Source organism: Chiloscyllium plagiosum, chromosome 10, assembly GCF_004010195.1.
Source record: "Chiloscyllium plagiosum isolate BGI_BamShark_2017 chromosome 10, ASM401019v2, whole genome shotgun sequence".
NCBI classification, from domain to species: Eukaryota; Metazoa; Chordata; class Chondrichthyes; order Orectolobiformes; family Hemiscylliidae; genus Chiloscyllium; species Chiloscyllium plagiosum.
The window spans coordinates 31,525,468-31,548,815 of NC_057719.1; the positions used below are offsets into that span (position 1 = coordinate 31,525,468).

General features: G+C 40.3%; 1 protein-coding gene across 5 annotated transcripts in view; it reads left to right on the forward strand.

The window, feature by feature from the left end:
• Window positions 1-23,348, forward strand: part of fancm (FA complementation group M) — a 172,992-nt gene that overhangs the window by 138,904 nt on the left and 10,740 nt on the right. For 3 of the 5 annotated variants that reach the window (XM_043697322.1, XM_043697327.1, XM_043697324.1), the window contains 4 exons: window positions 9,477-9,580; window positions 15,795-16,415; window positions 21,131-21,488; window positions 22,464-22,755. In XM_043697322.1, coding sequence (XP_043553257.1) covers window positions 9,477-9,580; window positions 15,795-16,415; window positions 21,131-21,488; window positions 22,464-22,755 — 1,375 coding nt within the window. Of the gene's footprint in view, window positions 1-9,476; window positions 9,581-15,794; window positions 16,416-21,130; window positions 21,489-22,463; window positions 22,756-23,348 lie in introns of those variants that run through there. The other 2 variants (XM_043697323.1, XM_043697329.1) reach the window with 2 other exon arrangements.

The following is a 23,348-nucleotide window of genomic DNA, read 5'->3' on the forward strand; positions in this document are numbered from 1 at the left end:
CTACTCCCCTTACAATTGAATCCCCTATGACTCTAGCCCTTCCACTCTTATTCCCGTCCTTTTGAACAGCAGAGCCTGCCACGGTGCCATGAACCTGGCTATTGTTGCCTTCCCGTGGTGAGCCATCTCCCTTCACCGTATCCAAAATGCTAAACCTGTTTTGGAGGGAGATAACCACAGGGCACATCTGCACTGCCTTCCTGCTCTGTCTCTGCCTTTTGGTCACCCATTCCCTTTCTCCCTCAGCAATCCTCATCTGTGGTATGGCCATTTCACTAAACGTGCTATCTATAACCCATCAACATCGTGGATCCATCATTCGGTCTATGAAGACCTCACAGATAACACTTCAGATACCATCGCCATTACATTCCTGAATATGTTCTGTCCCACCAGCAGGACAACCCAGCAGAGGTAGCGGCACGGTGGGATACAGTTGGGAGGGAGTTGCCCTGGGAGTCCTTGACATTGACTCCGGCCCCCTTGGAAGTTTCATGGCTTCAGGTTAATCATGGGCAAGGAAACCTCTTACTGGTTACCATGTACCGTCCTCCATCAGCTGATGCATCAGTACTCCACCATGTTGAACAACACTCGGAGGAAGCATTGAGGGTGGAAAAGGTGCAAAATGTACTCTCGATGGACGTTTCAATCACCACCACCAAGAGTGGCTCAGCAACAGCACTACTGATCGAGCTGGTCAGGTTGCAAAGGGTATAACTGCTAGAGTTGGTCTGCAGTGGTGGTGAGGGAAGCAACAAGAGGAAAAAACATATTTGACCTCATCCTTAATAATCTGCCAGCTGTAGAACATCTGTCCATAATGGTATCGGTAAAAAATGAGCACCGCACAGTCCTTGTGAAGACAAATTCCCACCTTCACATTGAGAATACCCTCCATCATGTTTTATGGCTCTATCACCGTGCTAAATGGGACAGACTTGGAAACAATCTAGCAACTCAAGACTGGGCATCCATGAGGCGCTGTGGGCCATCAACAGTAGCAGAATTGTCCTCCAGCACAGTCTGTAACCTCATGGCCTGACATATCCCCCACTCAACAATTAGCATCAAGCCAGGGGATCAACCCTGGTTCAATGGAGACTTAGGAGTGCATGCCAGGAGCAGCACCAGGCATAGCTAAAAATGAGGTGTCAACCTGGTGAAGCCACTAAACAGAACTACTTGCATGCAAGATGGTATAAACAGCAAATGATAGACAGAGCTAAGTGATTGTAGGTTCACGAGGTCAATTCCTGGAATGGCGGGATTACCTTACATTTGAAAGACTGGAGCGACTGGGCTTGTGTACCCTTGAGTTTAGTAGACTGAGAGGGGATCTGATTGAGATGTGTAAGATTATGAAAGGATTGGACACTCTGGCAGTAGGAAACATATTTCCACTGATGGGTGAGTGCCGATCCAGAGGACACAGCTTAAAAATACGGGGTAGACCATTTAGGACAGAGGTGAGGAGAAACTTCTTCACCCAGAGAGTGGTGGCTGTGTGGAATGCTCTGCCCCAGAGGGCAGTGGAGGCCCAGTCTCTGGATTCATTTAAGAAAGAGTTGGATAGAGCTCTCAAAGATAGTGGAATCAAGGGTTATGGAGATAAGGCAGGAAGAGGATACTGATTAGGAATGATCAGCCATGATCATATTGAATGGTAGTGCAGGCTCGAAGGGCAGAATGGCCTACTCCTGCACCTATTGTATATTGTCTATTGTTCAGGGGTCACTCCTGGAAGGTCCAAATTCTTTTAAAAAGACTCCATCCTCACCCGCCCACACTCTCAGCTTTCAGATTGGTATAATTCAGAGTAAAATTTCCGGAATTCTGCATTAATCCTTTTGGAATCGTAGGCTACATTTCCAGTGTCCTATCTGATCGAGGTAATGACCTTGGGGACACTCTTTTTCCTTGCAAGATATGCTAGGTACTTGCCTGGTTTATCCCCATGCTCAAACAGCCTTTGACTTGCAAATGTAAGCTCCTTCTTGGCTGTCTGCTTGAGCATGGAGTTCAGCATAGACTGAAGCACCGTGATCCTCTGCAGTTTAACCGGTGAGGGCCTGTCAAAATATGCCTTTTCAGCTACTTGCAGGCGTGCCTCAAGCAAATGTTGCTGCTCACCCATCTGTCACTTCTTACTGGCTGCATAGGAAATAACCAACCCCCTAGCACAGGCTTTAGCTGTTTCCCAAATGATGGATGGGCTACTGGTCGAGCTTGAATTAATATCTAAAAAAGCCCTGAACTCAAGAAAAGAATTCAATAAACTTTCTATCCTTGAGGACAAAGGGATCCAGTCGCACTGTATCCTTACTCTTAACCATTAAATACACTGGGGCGTGATTGGAAATAATGATATTGCCAATTGTACATGACACCTCTGAGCCAGATGTGCTGTGGGATCAGAAAAAGATTAATCCTGGTATGGCATTTACGTGGGTTCAAACATAACATGAAGTCTTTGCCAGTCGGGTGAAGTTGCCTCCAAGCATCTACCAGACCAAATTCAGCACATAAATCCCTTAATTGTTGAGATCACAAAGAAGATATTGGCGGGCCTTTGGGCAGTCTGTCTACTTAGGAATCTGAGACAATTGAAATCCCCTCCTATGATGATATGTTAAGATGCAAGGTTAACCAGTCTAGAAAGTGTGTCTGTCAGGAAAATAAGGGGGTGGGCCGAGGGACAGTAAACATTTAAGATCCCGTATTCTTTCCCATCTATCAAAGCTTTAAGGATTACAAATCTCCCTTGTGTGTCTTTAATGCACTCTAATAACTTAAATAGGAGATTCTTTTTAACTAAAATGGCCACCCCTTTGCTTCTCGTACTGAAAGATGAAAAATAAACCCGGTCATACCCATTCTATTGCAACTTCAAATGCTGTGCATCATCCAAGTGTGTTTCTTGTAATAAGGCAATATCCTCCCTCTCCCTTTAAAGTACTTTCTTCCTCTTTACAAGTGAATGACTTCCCTTAATATTTCAGGTGCACCACTTAAACATATCCTTAGCCATAACCTTCTATAGCACCATCTAGACTCCAGAGAGGAAGAACCTGAACTACATACCTCTGAACTTTAGTGCAAAAGAATTCACAAAACCCAAAAACTACACAGACTAAAATAACTACAGTCAACAAATCTGCAAACTTACAAAAACTATGTACAGCAAAAACAGAAAAACAAAAAATTCCCAAAGGCACTGATTGGAGGAATTTACCCCCTGTTCAAAGGGGTACCTACATATCCTACGACCTTACTAACGATCCCAACCGCCCTCAACTCCTACCAGGTAGGATCGCGCCACATACACCGACCACCCAGTAGAGCAAAGACAAACATCCAAAAGCAAGGTTAGTACTATAAACAAGTAAACTAAAAATAAATATGGTACCCATCCCTTAACATAGAGATTAAAGATAAATACTCTATCCATCCCATCATTTCATGAAACTTATTACCAGAAAGGGAACTTCACCAAGTCCTTTTTGATGAAGAGCAAACCTGAATAGCTCTGTCCTCTATGTCTATTCGGCCGTTTGATTTAAATCAATGTATCCACAAAGTTCTTTGCTTTCTCTGGCGAGTTGAACAAGTGTATGGATCCATTATGATTGATCCAAAACATCGCTGGATATCTTAAAAAATACTGGATCCCAAGCTTTCTCAATCTCCTCTTGACGCTATCGTAGGACTTATCTTTCCGGACCACTGCCGCCTAGAAGTCTTGAAAAACTGTGAACCTGCAGCAGCCACATAACAACACCCTTGAATCCCTCCACTGGACTCTGGAGGCTTCCATGACCCTCTGCTAGTCTTTATAATGATGAAACCTCACCAGGACAGGGCATGGGTGCTGATCTGTGATCCGGTGGACTCTTTCAATTGTATCCTTCTGTTCTCAACCTCTACACCAAGAAACTCCAGGAACCACTTCTTGAACTCCACCAGCTGCTCACCTTCTGTCCCCTCTGGTATGCCAACAACACACAGCTTCTTTCTTTTGCCCCTGTTTTCAAGATCGTCTACCAGAACCAACAGACCATGGACCTGTGTTTCCAGGGCTTCAATCTGGCTCTTGGAGGAGTCAAACTCTGCCTCTAGCCCTGCAGCCCAGTACTCAAGCTCATTGATCCTTTTTCCCAGGTCTCGCAGCATAGCAGATACAGGAGCCAGCTTCTTCTCACTTTTTTCCTAGATCTGCCTCCCCAGGGCCATGCGAGATTGCTATTAAGTTTAATAAAATATATAAAAACATAAATATCTATTTAGAACACATTTAGAACACAGATGGCTGATGAGTCACAGCTATAACATGTAGGAGATCCTAGATGTTAGTTTGGTCCCAGGCAAACATGTGCAGTAATGGTTTGAAGTTTGAGTAGCTTCAGCTCTGAGTTTGAGCTGCAGGCTGAACTACAGACTCTGCAAAGGATTAGGGCAGGGGAAGGTTAGGAGGTGTTCACACTATGGGGTCCTCTGATTTGGTTAGTATTTCAGAGACAGAAGAGTGTGACTCTGAGATAGGTAAGTGGACCAAGAATGCAGGCACCTGTAGCTGTGCAGATGTTCAGCAGGCTAGAGGTTCTTTTAAAAATGACTGGATAAAATTGCAGGCTGCAGGTGATGAGCGTAATATAGGAATGTAGTAGTAGAACACAATATGGTCAGAGAAATTGACACTGTTCTCTGATGCACGGCTATGTTTCTTGCCTGATGCTAGTTTTTGGGACATCTGCTCAGGTTTGCAGGTAAATTTGCAGGGGGGTTGCAGGGAAAGGACCAATCGTCTTGGGCAATTCAATACCAATGCCATAGGCAGTGCATGGAGGGTATGCATAGCCAGTATGAAGATCAAGGTGTGAAATAAAGACTTACAACTTCAAAGGTTATGGATTGTTGAACTTGGTGAAAATTGGCACACAAAAAATGAAATTAGAGAGAGAGAAGTATATGGCTCAAAGACTGACTTTTTAAAAAATGGTTTCAGTTGTTAGGCACTGAAAATGTACAACAGGATAGTTGCCACATGAACCATGCAAGTGTTCTTGCAAGCTGCACAGCTAGGAAAGTTGAGAGTATTTAAAACTAAACAGTAGAGATCAAACTAAGGAAGGTGATGGTAAATTAGAGAATAGAGTCAAAACAAAAAAAAAATTAATTTGGGAAATTATTAATAAACCATGACAGGAATGGATAGGACATACTAAGAGTAAACTTAGTAGGACATATTAAGAGTAAACTAACAGAAAGCTGTAAAAAGAATAAAGGAATAAAACTGGGAGTTTGTATCTGAATGCAGGTAACATTCAAAACAAATGATGAAATGAGAGTGCTAGTAGAAATAAATCTGTACATTCTGGTAGCCATTGCAAAGTGACATGAATTAGAAGCTGAATTTTGAATGGTATTTCAGAAGGGCAGGAAGGTAGGAGAAGTAGAGTGGAGTGCCTCTATTAGTGAATCATGATATTAGCATAATAGAAAGGGATGACCTAAGTTCAGGAAACCAAGATATAAAAAACAGTTTGGGTGAGGATGAGAAATGAAGGCAAGAAGTCACTTACGAGACATAAAAACACAGAAAATAGGAGCAGGAGTAGTCCATTTGATCCTTTGAGCCTGCTCCACCATTCAATATGATCATGGCCAATCATCCAACTCAATGTCCTGTTCCCACTTTCTCCCTCCACCCTTCGATCCCTTTAGCCCCAAGAAACTTGTTGAAATCATTCAATGTTTTGGTCTTAATAATTTTCTTTCGCAGAGAATTCCAAAGGCTCGCCACTCTCTTGGACATCTCTCTTCATGTCAGTCGTAACTGGCCTGCCACACTTCCTTAGGCTGTGACCCCTAGTTGTGGATTCCATGGTCATTGGCAGCATGTTTCTTGTGTTTACCCTGTCCAGTCCTGCTAGAATTTTCTAGGTTTCTCCGAGATTCCCTCATTCTTCTTAACTCCAGTGACTATAGTCCTACTGCTCCAGTCTGTCTTCATACGTCAGTGAGGTTAACCTTCGTTGCACTCTCTCAATAACCAGAACATATTTTCTTCAAATACAGAGACCAAAACTGAACACAGTATTCCGGATATGTTCTCTCCAAGGCTTGGACAGTTGAAGCAAGACATCTGTGTTCATATACTTTAATCCTCTCTTTGAAGGCTAAGTTTCCATTTGCTTTCTCCACTGCCTACAGCACCTGCATGCTTACTTTCATTGACCGGTGTTAAAGAGCACCCAGGCCTCAATGTACCTCTCTCTTTCCCAATCTACTGCAATTCAAATAATAATCTACCTTCCTTTTTTTTTGTTGCCAATATGGATAATGTTGCTGTTTTGTCTTTGTTTCCTTCATGCTCTTACTTGTATCTTTCACTTTAGGGGAGGTGATGAACTTTTGGTATTGTCACTAGACTATTAATCCAGAAATGCAGGAAATGATTTGGGGACTTGGGTTCAAAACCTTCCATGATTGATAGTGGAATGTGAATTCAATTTAAAAAAAATCTGGAATTAAGAATCTAATGGTGACCATGATGCCATTGTCACTTGTAAGGAAAAAAATTCATCTGGTTCACTAATGTCCTTTTAGGGAAGGAAATCTGCCATCCTTAACTGGTCTAGCTCACATATGACTCCAGGTGCATAACAATATGGCTGACTTTTAACAAAAACGGATGGAAATAAATACTGGCCTAGCCAGCGATGCTCACATCATTTGAATGAATTTTAAGGAGGTTATACTTTACCTGCCACTCCCTCAACTTGTCCAAAACATTCTGAAGCATCTTTCCATTCTCTTCACAGTTCACCCTCCTGCCCAGTTTGTGTTATCTGCAAACTTGGAGATATCACACAAAGTTCCATCATTTAAATAATTAATTTATATTGTGAGCAGTCATGGTCCAAACGTTAATTTTCTTTTTGAAATTCACTCGTAGGATGTGGGCCTCGCTGTCCAGCTATCATTTATTGCTCATCCCTAGTTGCTGTTCAGAAGTTGTTGACGAGCTGCCTTCTTGGACACTGTGGTCCAAGTCCTGCAAGTAGAGCCTAAAGTTGTTAGGGAGAGAATTCTGGAGTTTCCACACAGTGACATGAAAGTAATGCTGTCATATTTCTAAGTCAGAAGAGTCTCAGTTCCTGATGAAGAGCTCATCACGATTCCTGATGAAGGGCTCACGCTCGAAACGTCAACTCTCCTCCTCGGATGCTGCCTGACCAGCTGTGCTTTTCCAGCACCACACTCTCGACTCTGATCTCCAGCATCTGCAACCCTCACTTTCTCCTATATTTCCAAGTCAGGATGGTGAGTGGCTTGGAGGAGAATTTGTAGGTGGTGCTGTTCCCATTTTTCTTCTGCCCTTATCCTTCGACATGGTTGTGGTTTTGAAAGGTACAGTCTAATGATCTTTGGTGAATTTTTGCAGTGCACCTTATAGATAGTTCATGGTTGGAGGGAATGGTTGTTTGTTGATGTGCCAATCAAGTAGGTTGCTTTGTCTTTAATAGTATCAAGCAATGTTGGACCGCAGCTGTTTACAATAATATATATTAAATACGCACTTGTTAATAACTTGGTGAAAAGAAATAAATGTACTGAGGCCAAATTTGCAGATGGTGTAAAAATAAGTGGAAAGGCACGTAACTAGATTATTTGGAGTATAATGGGGGGGCGGAGAATGTAAAGTTCATTTTGGAAGGGAGAACAAATTATTGAAATACAGAAAAATTGCAGAAATCTGCATCACAAAAGAGACTGTGTATTTGTACACTAAATACAGAAAGTTAGCACATAGATGCAGCAGGTAATCAGTTAGGCTAATGTTAATATGTGGGTACAGCAAGTTAATAAGAAAGCTAATAGAATGTTATTATTTTTAGTGAGTTTTTGATCGGCATGTAGAATAGAAATGACAGATTGGCAAAAGTAGCATAGATAAGGAACTTTAAAAAGTTTTTGGGATAGTTTCTTTGCACACTAGATTCTGGTGCTGACCCAAGAGTAGACCTTATATAGTGCAAAGAGATAGCATTAATGAATGATTTCATAGGGAAGGCACACTTAAGTAGTAGTGAATGTACTATGATTGGATTTTATAACCTGTTTGAGGGAAGGGAAAGTTGGTCTGAGACTTTTTTTTAAAATTTTAAATAAGGGCCATAAAGAGGGGATGAGTGCTGAACTGGATAATGTGAATAGGTTCATAGTAAGGAAAATTAAGTAAAAAGTTATATTTCAGTTATGAAGGACATGAGTGAGACGTAGAGACCTGTGAACAGTATTGGCCATCCTTATTTAAGGAAGGATGTGAATGAGTTTGAAGCAGTTCAGAGAAAGTTGACTAGATTTATATCTCGACTAGGCAGGCTGTTTAGCAAGGAAACATAGAAACTGTGGTTGGATAAGCTGGGCTTGTATTAGCTGAATTTAGAAGAAAAGGATATTTCATTGAAGCCTTAGATCTTGAGCTGTTTCCTTTCCTTTTAAAATAAGAGGTCACCAATTTAAAACCAAAATGTTGCAAAATACTTTTTTCTGTCAGTCGTGAGTCTTTGGAACGCTTTCTGAAAAGGTGATGGAAACAGAGTCCTTGAATGTTTTTAAGGCCAACCATAGATATATTCTTATGGGTAGACTGAAATATGGGAATTTGAAGTGACAATCAGAGTAATTCATGATCTTATTAAATGGCAGAGCTAACTCAATGGATAATTGATCCTCTCTTGTTCCTTGATAATATGCCCCAATATAAGAGCATACAGTATTTCGTTGGAACTTTGCAAGTGTCAGTGCAGACTTGATGGAACAAATTGCTGACTCCTGCGCTATATTTTCCATGATTCTTTTCTATATTGTTTTAATATTGGGTACTGGAGCCTTTAAATAAGATGTGTATAATATTCATTTACAATGGTCTTATTATTTGGGACCACATTGAAGTGAAGTACTATTGACAGCATTAATTAACATGCATTGTAAAGTTTAATGGCAGTCCAAACTGTTGGCAGAGGAGGGGAAGCTGACTTGTTTTGATCTGCTATTAAACCATTGGCAAAATTGAGGAATTCAACACTAATGTTATTTCTGAGAAATGATTTTGTTCATAGGTTATTTATTTTTGGAGCCAAGTATTTGCATTTAAAATCCATTGTGAAGTCTCTCTTTATATTTGTCCGCGATATCATTATTCACAATCTAACTGGATCCAGACTGACTGACAATTCTGATGTGAAATGGGTAAAATCAGCTTCTAATCAAATTAAGATAAGGTTTACTTGGGAGAAACTGATGTTCCACTATGCGTTTTGGTAATTTGTGTCCTTGCTTTGATATTCATAATATTTGAATTTTCCAAATTATACAGCTAGTTAATTTTATAAGTTGGTGCTTGAACGAAAGCCATTAACACCTTTATTATGTTAAAATCTAATGATCTCTTTGTAATTTTTCTCCAGACAGTGACATGCAAGAAATTTATCTGAAGTCTGTCCGTAGCCCAAATATCTACAATAAGAAAAAAATGGTCTTTAGTAAAAATGAAATGACCATATTTTCACAGGTAAGATCTATCTGTTTAGATTTTGTTAAATCATATCTTGTTTTTCTATCTGGTTTGAAATTTTACTTTATGTAAATTTACAGGGACTTCATGGACATTATGCTAATTAAAAGTCCTACAAAATGTCTTTCTGATTTCATTAACCCAAGGCCATTAGGTTATTCACACTAATGGTCATGTGAGTGTGTGTCCCTATGTGTCAGTAAATATGCAATATTTACAAGCTGTGTCAAAGAACAAAAAACTTTACATCCCAGGAACAGGCCCTTTTGCCCTCCAAGCCTGAGCCAATCCAAATCCACTGTCTAAACTTATCATTCAATTCCTAAGCATCTGTATCCCTCTGCATCTGTCCAGATGCACCTTATATGAATCTACCGTGCCTGCCTCTACCCCCCTCTGCTGGCAACGCATTCCAGGTACCTACCACCCTTTGTGTAAAGTACTTGCTGCGTGTATCCCCCTTAAACGTTTTACCTCTCACCTTGGATGCGTGACCTCTCATTATTGAATCCCTCACCCTGGGAAAAAGCTTATCTCTATCCACCTGGTCTATACCCTTCATGAGTGTGTAGACCTCAGTCAGGACCTCCCCTCATTTTCTTGTTTTCTATGAAAACAATCCTAACCTACTCAACCTCTCTTCATAGTTAGCACCTTCCAAACCAGGCAACATCCTCGTAAACCTTCTCTGCGCACTCTCCAAAGTATCCATATTCTTTTGGTAGTGTGGCAACCAGAACTGTACACAGTATTCTAAATGCGGTCAAACCATAGTCTTGTACAATTTTAACTTGACATGCCAGCTCTTATACTCAATACCCCTGTCTGATGAGGCAAGCATACCATATGCCTTCGTGACCACACTGCCCACCTGTACAGCCACCTTCGGGGTACAATGGACCTGAACTCCTAGATCTCTCTGCTCATCAACTTTTTCGCTTCCAGTATAGTTCACTCTAGACTTCCCAAAATGCATCACCTCACATTTGCCTGTATTGAACTCCATCTGCCACTTCTCTGCCCAAACTTTTGCCCAACTCTCCAGTCTATCTATAGCCTCCTGTATTCTTTGACAGTCCCCTATGCTTTCTGCTACTCCACCAATCTTTGTGTCATCTGCAAACGTACTGATCAGACCAACAATGCCCTCTTCCAGATCATTTATGTATATGACAAACAACAGTAGCACCAACACTGACCACTGTGGAACACCACGAGTCACCTTTCTCCATTTCGAGAAACTCCCGTCAACTACTACTCTTGTCTCCTGTTGCTCAACCAGTTCTTTATCCACCTAGCTAGAACACCCTGCACACCATGTGACTTCACTTTATTAGTTTACTATAGGGAACCTTATCAAACGCCTTACTAAAGTACATGTATATGACATCTACAGCCCTTTCTTCATCTATCAACTTGGTCACTTCCTCAAAGAAGTCTATTAAGTTGGTAAAGCACGATCTCCCCCCGCACAAAACCATGTTGCGTTTCACTGATAAGTCCATTCTTTTCCAAATATAAATAGATTTTATTCCTCAGTACCTTCTCCAGCAACTTTCCCACCACTGATGTCAGGCTCACTGGTCTGTAGTTACCTGGAATATCCCTACTACCCTCCTTGTATAGGGGGACAACATGAGCAACCTTCCAGTCCTCCGGCACTTCATCTGTGTTTAAGGATGCTACAAAGATATCTGTCAGGGCTCCAGCTATTTACTCTCTCACCTCCCTCAGCAACCTGGGATAGATCCCGTCCGGTCCTGAGGATTTGTCCACCTTAATATCCTTTAGCTTACCCAACACATCTTCCCTCCTCATGTTAACGTGATCCAGAGTAAACAAATTTCTATCTCTAATCTCAACATTCATCATGTCCCTCTCATCAGTGAACACTGATGCAAAGTAATCATTGAGAATCTCATTCATTTTCTCAGGTTCACACACAACCTTCCTTCCTTATCCTTTAGTGGAGCAACCCTTTCTCTATTTACCCTCTTGCTTCTCATATATGAATAAAAAAACCTTGGAATTCTCTTTAATTCTGCTCGCTAAAGTTATTTCATGACCCCTTTTAACCCACTTGATTCCTCATTTAAAATTGGTCCTACTCTCCCGATATTCCTCCAAAGCCCATTCAGTTCTTAGCTATCTGGTCCTTATATACACTTCTGTTTTCCTCTTGGCTAGTTGCACGATTTCTCCTGTCATCCACTGTTCACGAATCTTGCCTTTCCTATCCCTTGTTTTCAAAGGGACATGCCTATCCTACACTATCGTTAATCTTTCTTGGAAAGCCTCCCACATATCAAATGTGGACTTCTCTTCAAATAGCTGCTCCCAATCCACATTTCCCAACACCTGCCGAATTTTGATATAATTGGCCTTGGCCCAGTTTAGTACTCTTGCCTTAGGATCACTCTAATCTTTATCTACGAGTATTCTAAAACGTGTAGAATTATGGTCCCTATTATCCAAGAAATCTCCCAGTGCAACTTCTACCACCTGGCCTGGCTCATTCCCCAACACCAGGTCCAATATGGCCCCTTCCTTCGTCAGACTATTGACATACTGTTCTAGAAACCTTTCCTGGATGCTCCTTACAAATTCTGTCCCATCCAGACCTCTGACACTAAGTGTATCCCAGTCAACGTTGGTAAAATTAATATCTCCCATCACCACCACCCTGTTGACTCTACATCTTTCCTCAATATGTTTACCTATTTGTTCTTCTACCTCATGCTCACTGTTGGCCGGCCTGTAATACAGCCACAACAATGTAACTGTACCCTTCTTATTTCTCCGTTCTACCCAAAATGCCTCACTGCTCAAGCCCTCAACAGTGGCCCCCTGAGCACAGCCATGATATCATCCCTGACCAGCAATGCAACTCCTCCCCCCACTTTTACTTCCCTCCCTGTCCTGTCTGAAGAATCTATATCCTGTAACATTTAGTTGCCAATCATGCCCTTCCTTCAACCAAGTCTCTGTGATTGCAATAATGCCATGCTCCCAGGCACCAATCCAAGCCCTAAGTTCATCTGCCTTACCCATCTGCACTTCAGGCCGGCAGTTCTTTTGCGTTTATCTGTTCTCTGCCTGCTCTTCCCCTTGGTAATGCTAACTTCATGATCCATACAGTCTCTAGTTCCCACCTCACTGTCTACTAGTCTTCTCTTCCAGTTCCCAGCCCACTGCCACATTATTTCAAAACCTCCCAACGGCAGTAGCAAAAACTCCCCCAAGGACATTAGTTCCAGTCTGGTTCAGGCGTAGACCATCCAATTTGTAATAGTCCCACTTTCTCCAGAAACTGGTCCCAATATCCCACAAATCTGCACCCCTCCCTCCTACACCATCCTTCAAGCCAAATGTTCATCCTGCCTATTCTTTCATTTCTACCCTAATCCTGAGATCACTACCTTTTGAGGTCTTCCTCTTTAACTTCTCTCCTAGCTCCCTGAATTCTGCTTTCAGGACCTCATATCGTTTTTTTCTTATATCACTGGTGCCTATATGCACCATGACAACCGGCTGTTCACCCTCCCCTTTTAGAATGGGGTGGTGGTGGTGGGTGATACTACACGTGTAGTATCTTGGGTTGAGCCGCTGCCCAAATATATGCTAAGTTCTTACCTTCCCGGCAACCTCATGGTTTCCAATGTCACCTCTGTTCTGTCTCCCGCTGCTCCCGAACAGGAAAAAAGCTGAGAGTCAAGCTATGCTTTTCTTAATCCTTTAGTGTAGGAAAATGAATATTCATAACCTTCTTATGATTTTGAGAGCTCAATATTGTACGAAGAAAATTACACCCTATCAAATTGGTGTTACCATACCCTAACTTGGATTGAGATTTTTTAAATAGACAAGCTATATTTGAGAAAATCACTGGGAAGCCGAGTACAAGAGGTGATTCTGATAGCTTTGGTGGAATACTGTTAGAACGAGAGCTGGAAATTGGAGCTGAATAATGGGGCAGATGCAATCCTTCTTTGATGCTCTTTAACACGTTTTCTCCCACAGACAGATAATTGGGAGATTTAAGAGCCACTAAGATGGGCAAATAAGTGTCACACTCTGAGGCAGCATTTGGGACAACTGGGATATTGTCTTGTTCAACTGCTTGACTTACAAGTAGAATTCTGTGCAAACTGGACCCAAGTAGTATATTCCCTTCTGGTAGTATATTCATCCATGCCGTCCAGATCTCCTAACCTGATCTAGTCCTATTTGCCAGCACTTGGCCCATATCCTTTTAAACCCTTCCTAGTCATATACCCTCCAAATGCCTTTTAAATGCTGTAATTGTACCAGCCTCCACCACTTTCTCTGGCAGCTCATTCCATACACGCACACTCTGTGTGAAACAGTTGTCATTTAGGTCCCTTTTATATCTTTCCCTTCTCACCCTAAGCCTACGCCCTCTCATTCTGGACTGCCTCACCCAGGGAAAAGACCTTGTCTATTTCTCCTATCCATGCCCCTCATGATTTTATAAACCTCTATAAGGTCACCGCTCAACCTCTGACGCTCCAGAGAGAACAGCCCCAGCCTATTCAGCCTCTCACTATAGCTCAAATCATCCAACCATGGCACCATCCTTGTAAATCTTTTCTGAACCCTTTCAAGTTTCACAACATCCTTCCGATAGGAGACCAGAATTGTATCCAATATTCCAAAAGTGGCCTAACCATTGTCCTGTATAGCAGTAACATAATCTCCCAACTCCTATGCTCAATGCTCTGACCAATAAAGGAAAACATACCAAACACTGCCTTCACTATCCTATCTACCTGTGACACGACTTTCAAGGAACTATGAACCTGGACTCCAAGATGTGTTTGTTCAGCAACACTCTCCAGGACCTTACCATCAATTTTATAAATCCTGCTCTGATTTGCTTTTCCAAAGTGCAGCACCTCGCATTTATGTAATTTAAACTCCAACTGCCGCTCCTCTGCCCATTGGCCCATCTGTTCAAGATCCCATTGTACTCTGAGGAAACCTTCTTCACTGTTCACTACACCTCCAATTTTGGGGTCATTTGCAAACATATTAATTATACCTCATATGTTCACATCCAAATCATTTATATAAATGACAAAAAGCAGTGGAACCAGCACTGATCCTTGTGGTGCACCACAGTTCACAGGCCTCCAGTCTGAAAAGCAACCCTCCATCACCGCCCTCTGTCTTCTCCCTTCGAACCAGTTCTGTATCCAAATGGTTAATTCTGCCTGTATTCCATGAGATCTAACCTTGCTAACCAGTCTTCCATGGGAAACCTTGTTGAATGTGTCTCTGAAGTCTATAGAGATCACATCTACTGCTCTGCTGTCATTAAACCTCTTTGTTACTTCTTCAGAAAACTCAATCACGTTCATGAGTCCTGATTTCCCATGCACATAGCCATGCTGACTATCCCGAATCAGTCCTTGCCTTTCCAAACACATGTAAATCTTGTCCCTCAGGATTCCCTCCAACAACTTGCCCACCACTGATGTCAGGCTCACCGGTCTATAGTTCCCTGGCTTTTCCTTACCATCTTTCTTAAATAGTGGCACTATGTTAACCAACCTCCAGTCTTCCTGTGCCTCCCCTGTAACTATTGGTGATCCAAATATCTCAGCAAGGGGCCCAGCAATCACTTCCCTTGTTTCCCACAGAGTTCATGCGTGCACCTAATCGGGTCTTGGGGATTTATCCATTTTTATGTGTTTCAAGACGTCCAGCACCACTGCCTCTGTGACTGAAAGCTTAAAGGAAGCAGAGGAGTAATAACTTTTCATTGTCCTTATGAGGGAAAACAGAATTTTGCCAAGAGAAATAGGAAGTAATCTCGACAGAAAGACCTCCATGGTTTGGTTTTTCTGAACACCACCAATGCCACACACTCCTGAAGAAAGACACTGGGTAATTGGGCAGGTTAGCTCATGCTTAAGACCTTTGTTAGAGAACCAAGAATTTGGTTCATTAAACAGTGGGATGCATCTTTGAATAAAAATGGCTCATACAGATTTCACCAAAAATTAAGCTTGAAAAACTATTGGTTGACAGGATAGATAACAAGGCTATATATACTTAAATTAGCTCCTGCTCAGGAGTGTGAGGGCACCTGTGTTGATTGAAATAAATTATAAGTTTTCTACTGCAAATATGTGAATGTTTGTTTTATTTCTGTGGTGATGTTTGTTAATATTGAATTTTTTGATAGATTCCTGAACAGGATGAGACCTATATGGAAGACAGCTTTTGTGTTCGTGAGGAAGATGAAGCAGATAGTCAAACTGAGTTAAGTGATGATGACATTGTGAATTTTGATCTCTTGAATGATACTCCCGTTGAAAAAAACAAACAGTATGCAACTCGGAACAGAACAAGAGAAAAAATTGCTGAAATAAAAAGTGGTAAACGTGGTTTGACCAAAAAGAAGAAAGGCAGCCGGATAATTTTGTTGAATGATTCCAGTGAAGATGAACAAGATGTGAATGTAAACCATGAATTGCCAAGAAAGAATTTAGCACACAACAACAAAAGTAAACAGACTGTAGAAGAGCAAAATACGTCATTTTCTCCAAACCTGACGTTAGTAGGTGACTGTTTCAGTGAATGTTCACCAAAAATGGCTGTACAACAACCAGCGTGTGTTGGGGATAGAAGTAATACCCTACGTTTCAGTCTCCAGGCTTCGGTGTCTGAAGCATTAGACTTTCAAATACAGCACAAACATTTGAGAAGGTATAGTTCAGCTGTTGCCTCCGAAATTGCGCTGAACTCAATGCAAGGCAAAGGACAAGATAAATGCCAAGTGAGCAAACTTCATTCCATTAACTTTGTAAGTATCAATTGTAGTTTAGTGTCTGATATACTGGCAATAATTCTGTGTCAGTGAATAAGATAAATTTCAGTATTACATCTGGTTTAAAACCTGTTATAATGACGCAGGACTAATTATTATGAAACAATGTACAAAAGTGTACAAAAGGAAAAAGCGAAGTTTCTCAAAAAATAATCTGTGCATTTTTTTCAGAAACTACTGCAATGTGTTTTGAGCTTTGATACTTCAGGTGGTAAAGATTCCATCGATTTTAAACCTTTATACTTGCATATTCATGTTTTGTAATCTTAAAAGTTTTGTTATCCTCCATCTCATTCTTTAATTGTATGGGTGGTTTTATTTGTGAAAAGCAACCGTGATTCATTTAAAATGGAACAACATGGAGTCAGACAGCCAAACCATATCAGCCTTTCTACCTCTGTATTCAATTAAAACTCCAAATGAACTCAAAATTGATCTCGGTTCCTTAGCAGACTTTTGAGTAATTAATCCTAGACACTATGAATAATCAATCTCAGACACAGGTTTGTATCTTAAAGAAAAGACTTGGCAATTTATTAACTTTAGCAAAGTAACATTAAACACAAAAAAACTAATTGGTCTATGCCTTAAACCAAAAATGTTTGTTTTTAAGCCTATTTACACAAAGGACAGACACCCAAGCAAACATAGTTGAGGAATAAATAAAACAAAACTGGCAAGGTGATTTAAATTGTTTATATGATGCATTGTTTCGCAAATCATAGAGAATGTCACCTTGGTTGATTTTCTGAAGGAGTTGATTAGAGTCACCTTTGTACTTCACTCCGATAAAAGCAGTAATACTTAAGCATTTGTTTTCTATTTGCTGAGTTTTCAAGGGCTGCTCATGAGAGGTTAGGCAAGGAGATTTCAAATCATCTTCTTGCATCAAGAGCCTGATTTCTTCTCTCAGAAAGCACAGTCAAAAATCCAATTCAAACTCTGACCGCTCCCTGACTGACTGACCGCCTCCTCCATGTGGTCCCAGTTACCATTCAACATCTGCTATCTGCTTAAGCATAAAGCCTTTTCCAGACTTACTGGAATCAATTCCCAGACACTGTCCTCATTAATAGCCACTTCTGCTATCTGTTTAAAACAATGCTCTTCCCTTGTGATGAAACATCTGCAGAACTTTTGATCAGAAATCAATCTGCAATTAACTTCCAGGCCAAACCTCATGAGTAAACAAAAGCTTGTTTGGTTTGTTTTTCTTTTTAACTTATTTTGTGTTAAAATTCATCTTTAGCTCACAGTTCGCAGTTCCAAACTAAAAATTGATGAAAGAATAAAATGAAAATAGTGAAAAATCAACGAGGGCTCTAACAGGATGGGTGATCTAAGATTACTAAAGAACTATCTTAGAACCTATCTCAGTGAAGACTGGAATCATATAAGGCTGTAATACTACACCTCCCCTAAACCAAATTATCCACAGCCATAGAGATAATTTAGACAGAAGATTTAAAAATCTTCTACATATGATTTTTCAATGTAAAACCAAAGTTACTCTAAATTGGATCATTTAGGTTCATGATGGTGATGACACTTGTATGTGCACTCACTCAGAAGCTGTTGACACCCTTTCTGCAGCATATGAAAAATTTCATGAAACTTCCAGAAAACTTTGCCAATCTGCATCCACAGCATAACACCTCTCCCATTGACTGAAAATCAGCAGAGAGATCCTGGAAAATGTAAACCGTTTTCCAACTCTTGAGAGCCATTGTATCAGCTGTGCCTATAGCCAGCTGAGGGATAAAGGTATGGGAGGATTGGGATTTGAAACGTGTCAGTCAAGGTTTGGTTTACTGGGTAGAGTGATTTCCAACTTCCTATATCCTTCAGAGATTTGAACTACTTTAGAAGCCTTTTCCCTGACAGGGTGTGAAGACTCAGGAGGCACGCTGTGTTCAGGGCAAGTAGAAGTTTATTCATGCAGAAACCGGTTAAAGCAGGGAGAAGGCCAAAGGATCCTCCCCGGAGGCCAGCCTCGGAAGGGAGGTTTGTGACACACTCTAACGTGTGCAATAAGTGCAGCATTTTTATACATTTCTGTACTGTAATGATCACATACAATGTAGTTCTAGCCCTTCCCTCCTAATCCATACACCCAATCCTGTAAAACACCTAATCAGTGATTGACATCCCTATAGCCAGCCTCAGGTTCTCTTGATCTCATGGTGTTTAACAGGCACTATCATCTCTAGGCTTTAGGATTTTTCTTTGCATCCTATTCATTTGCATTCCAAAGGTAATTGTTACACTCTGGCTTTATCTGTGGAGACTGTTTGAATTCCCTTATTTATTGTATCTCCTACTGTTCTTATCGAATTCAGTTTTTCATCTTATATTTCCTAATGTCCTCGTGTGAAAATACAAAAGTTAGTTTTAACTAGTTGCTGTAAGATTTGTAATATTGATTTCTGTTACAAAGTTAGTTATAAAGTGTTAAAGTCATACAACTATTTCTACGTCAGCGGTTTATGGTTAATGGGTTGCGAGCAATCTATTTTGTTCAGGGTGTAAAAGAAGTCATTTTCCTACAGCGAGTTAACTTCACACCTTGGTCTAAATGCTTTTTCTTTAATATATTTTAAACATTGGTTATATGCATGTATTTTGTGTTGAAACCTACCCCTATTATTGTAAAAAATCTTTAACTGGAACCGATTGTTTTGAGTAACTTTAAAGGAACACGATAACTTGAGCTGTCATTCTGATAGTTGCTTTGGGAGCCGATAAGTTATATCTTTCAGGAGAAAGTGAGGACTGCAGATGCTGGAGATCAGAGCTGAAAATATGTTGCTGGAAAAGTGCAGCAGGTCAGACAGCATCCAAGGAGCAGGAGAATTGACGTTTTGGGCATGAGCCCTTCTTCAGGTCCTTGGATGCTGCCTGACCTGCTGTGCTTTTCCAGCAACACATTTTCAGCAAGTTATATCTTGCACCTGGTGTTTATCCCTTTAGTGACATAATCACCCTTTCATTAATGAAGGTCCGAGTTGGTCGCTTGTATGCCGGTATGCTCTTAGTCAGAAACTGTCTAGAATAGTGAATTTATGGACTTGGAGTGAGTTTGTTAAAAGATGTTGTTTCTTTAATTAAAGGCTGGAACAGACCGTTAGTCTTGCTTATTTTCCTTCATCCATTTTTTGTTCTAATTCTAAGGCAAGCTGCCTCTTTCTGCCTCATTTTGTGAGAGTAAATATGGGTCATTTTGTTATAAGCAGGCACCAGAAAGCACTGGAGAAATAGTCAGTGGTACCTTCACAAGATCCTCCGAATCCATTGGCAAGAAAAGTAGTCCAACATCAAGGTGCTAGAATTCAAAATCCGTTCTGTTAGGTGGGACGTTTTTCTATCCTTGACATGAATCCTCCAAAGTAGCTGTTCTGCCCTGAACTTTGCTTTCCTAGGGAATGCCCAAGTACACATGGGAAATACTTCAGAGTTGTTTCAAAGCATTCCTGTGGCTGTCCTGTCTTGTGACTGATTGAAGGTTAATTCAAGAATGCCACAGAACTCATCGTTGACATTTTGGAGGGAGCACAGAAACCTCCAAACAAAACTGTATTCCTAACGCTTCCAGCATCACCTGCCTCTCCATAAAACAGTCTGTAGATCACTCATTGGACTTAAAGGCCACTTCAGAACCCAGCAAACCACAGTAGAAGCAAGTAATTCTTGATTCTGAGTGACCACCTAAAGAATAAATTGAAGAAGTATTACCATGTGACATAGTATTTAATAATTTGGATAGCCATTTGTGTTGTCCCATTGTGTTCAGATTGTTTCTCAGCAGAAGCAAATATTTTAACAGAAGTTTTTTGGTTCAGTTTTAAAAAAAAAAAATTGCAGGATAAATATTTTGCATCTTCTGCAGTAAAAGTTCTAATTTAGCTTGTGAACCATTTTAATCACTTTGTTTAAATATGTGAAATGGATTGTGACATTTAGTAAATGCCATGACCTTGGTTTTTGTTCTAAATTATGTCATTAGGATTTGATTTGATTTATTATATCTATTGTACTTAATATTTAGTGCTTTGTCCTGCCATTCTAGATCAAGTTTGATCATCTATCTCAATACTATTTTCCTGTGTTTTCCATGCATCCCTTGATGTCATCTATGTTTTAGAAATCTATCAATTTGAATGTAGTACAGCATTTACAGTCTTCGGGAATATAGGATTGTAAAGATTTGCCACTCTCCAAGCGAAGACATTCCTTCTGTTTTCAGTCCTAAATGGCTTGCACTTATTCTGAGATTATATCCTCAGTACTAGACACCCCAGCTAGAAGAAATACTCTTTCTGTTATAAAGAGAACAAAGAAAATTTACAGCCCAGGAACAGACCCTTCGGCCCTCCAAGCCTGAGCCAATCCAAATGTACTTTCTAAACCTGTCGGTCAGTTCCTAAGCATCCCTCTGCTCCCCACCTACTCATGCATCTGTCCAGACGCATCTTAAATGAATCTACTGTGCCTGCCTCTACCACCTCTGCTGGCAATGCTTTCCAGACACCCACCACCGATAGCATTAATGCTGAGTGTGTGGTACTGGAAAAGCACAGCAGGTCAGGCAGCATCCAAGGAGCAGGAGAATCGATGTTTCAGGCATAAGCCCTGCAGGAATGTCCTCTTTCACCTAACATTAATGCTGTAAATAGACTCATTTCTGATTACAGATGGAAACTGCCACATTTTCAAGACCAAATGAAAATCTATGTAAAGACATCCCGGTCAGCAATCAACAGTCTGTATCTCATGGAACAGTTCCACTAAAGGTTCTTGTGGACAGTCGTGAAATCTCCTCTGGGCCAAACCTGGTCTCCTGTTTACGCATTAAACATGGCATCAAGGTTGAGATTTGTAATCTCAGTGGATGTGATTATATAGTGAGCAGCCGGATGTCTGTAGAAAGGAAATCCTTTTCAGAGTTTGCTAACAGTACAAATCGAAGTAAGCTTGTAGACCGTATTCAGCATCTTCAGGCCATGTTTGAACGTGTGTGTATCATTGTGGAGAAAGATGGAATGAAGCCAGGTGGGTAGCTCGTATGAATTTTATTTTATGATTCTCAGATGCCTCTTAACTAAATTGTTTTGCTTCCTTTTTCATGAGTATTTTATCATCCTCGTTCAAAGATTGTAAATTACCATTGCCATATCAAAACATTTTCTATTTGGATGAATATATTTAAGACATGAATACAACTTTGTTGCCCTAACACCTTTTTCTAAATAAACACAATGCAACATGCCAACTGTGACTTTGAGAAAGTAGCTCATCTTGGCACTCATTTTAGAAATCTGCTGTTCAGAAGTATAATGGAGATGGGTTGTTAAAGTGTCCTTCAGTAGAGAGAATGTATGAATTGATTGTTAAATGCTGTAAATATTTTTCTGATCTATCTGTTCAGAGATGTTATTACACAACTCTGGAGCAGGTGGGACTTAAATCCACATCTTCTGGCTCAGAGGTTAAAAGCTGTAGCGAGTCAAATCAAATCAAATTGTTTTACCTGCTGAGATTTCTACATCATTCCCTAGGCTTTTGACAGTGTATGGTGCAAAAGTGATTAGTCAGTTTGATTTGTGATGCTATTTTTATCCTTGCCTCCCACACTATGATGTAGAGTCTTTTTTGCCATAACCATATACCAACTCAAGAACATGAGCGTGCACACAATCAATTGTTTTTAATTCACAGATGTAACCTTTTCACTGTTGTCTTCTACTAATACTAAAGATGAAAGTTGTGTTCTTTCTAAAGTGCTTAAATGATATTTTATTACATAGTATGTAACTATACGCCAAATATTTTTGGTTTGGCTATGATGCACAGTATGTTATTTTACCACAAAAGGTTAATTAATATTGTGCACCTTTAGAAGTTGCATTCAAAGATGAATAAATTGATAAACATTCTTTGTCAATCTTAAAAATTATTTTGAAGAATTATTTGTCATTGAAGCAAAAGTGAATTGTGCTAAATTGTCTATATTTCAATAAACTACAGGAGATATAGCTAGGATATTCCAGAGAACCAGATACTATGATGGGTTGCTAACATCTTTGACTGTTGCTGGAATCCGAATCTTGTTCAGCTCTAGTCAGGAGGAAACGGCAGGTCTGATTGCTGAACTTGCCCATGTTGAAGAAAGGAAGAATGCAGCTATTACTGTCCCACTGGAGGTTCATGGTTACTGGCAACAAGTTTTACAGTTCTACCTCAGCATTCCTGACATCAGTTATGTAACAGCTTTAAATCTCTGTCATCGGTTCAACTCTGTGAAAGACGTAGCCAACAGGTAATTTTACCTCTTGATTTTGACAGGTTTTGTTGTGCTTCATTATTTTGCCATGTGCAGCTTGGCATGGAAACTAAACAGGAGAATGAATAATTGAGAAATGGCAGAAATATTAACTAATCACCTGTACTTTGTATCAGCATTTATCAGAGATACATGTAAACATGTGTTGGGTAATGAAAACAGAAATGAGATATCTGCAATTTAAATAGAGGTGAAATATGAAATGATCACAATTGTAGGATAACTTCCCTTTTCAGCTTACATCCTTGCATTAAAAAAGAATCTTGGATATAGTTAACAAAGACAACACATAGTTTTAATAATTTGTTGATGAAATGTATTATGCCAGAGGACTTGTGTGTAGGTAACATAAGACCTGTATCTGAGAAGAAAGACAGAACCTGTCTGCTGAATTATAGTCCAGTCAAGTTAATATTGGTGATAGGAAAGGTAATAGAATTTCCAGCAAGGGAGAAAGTAGAAAACTATCCAGAAAATACAAAACGGCCAGCATTGATTTCAAGAGGCAGTCTTTACTGAAGAAATGTTTTGAAGAGGAAAATGAGAGAATATAGTGATACCGTAGATAT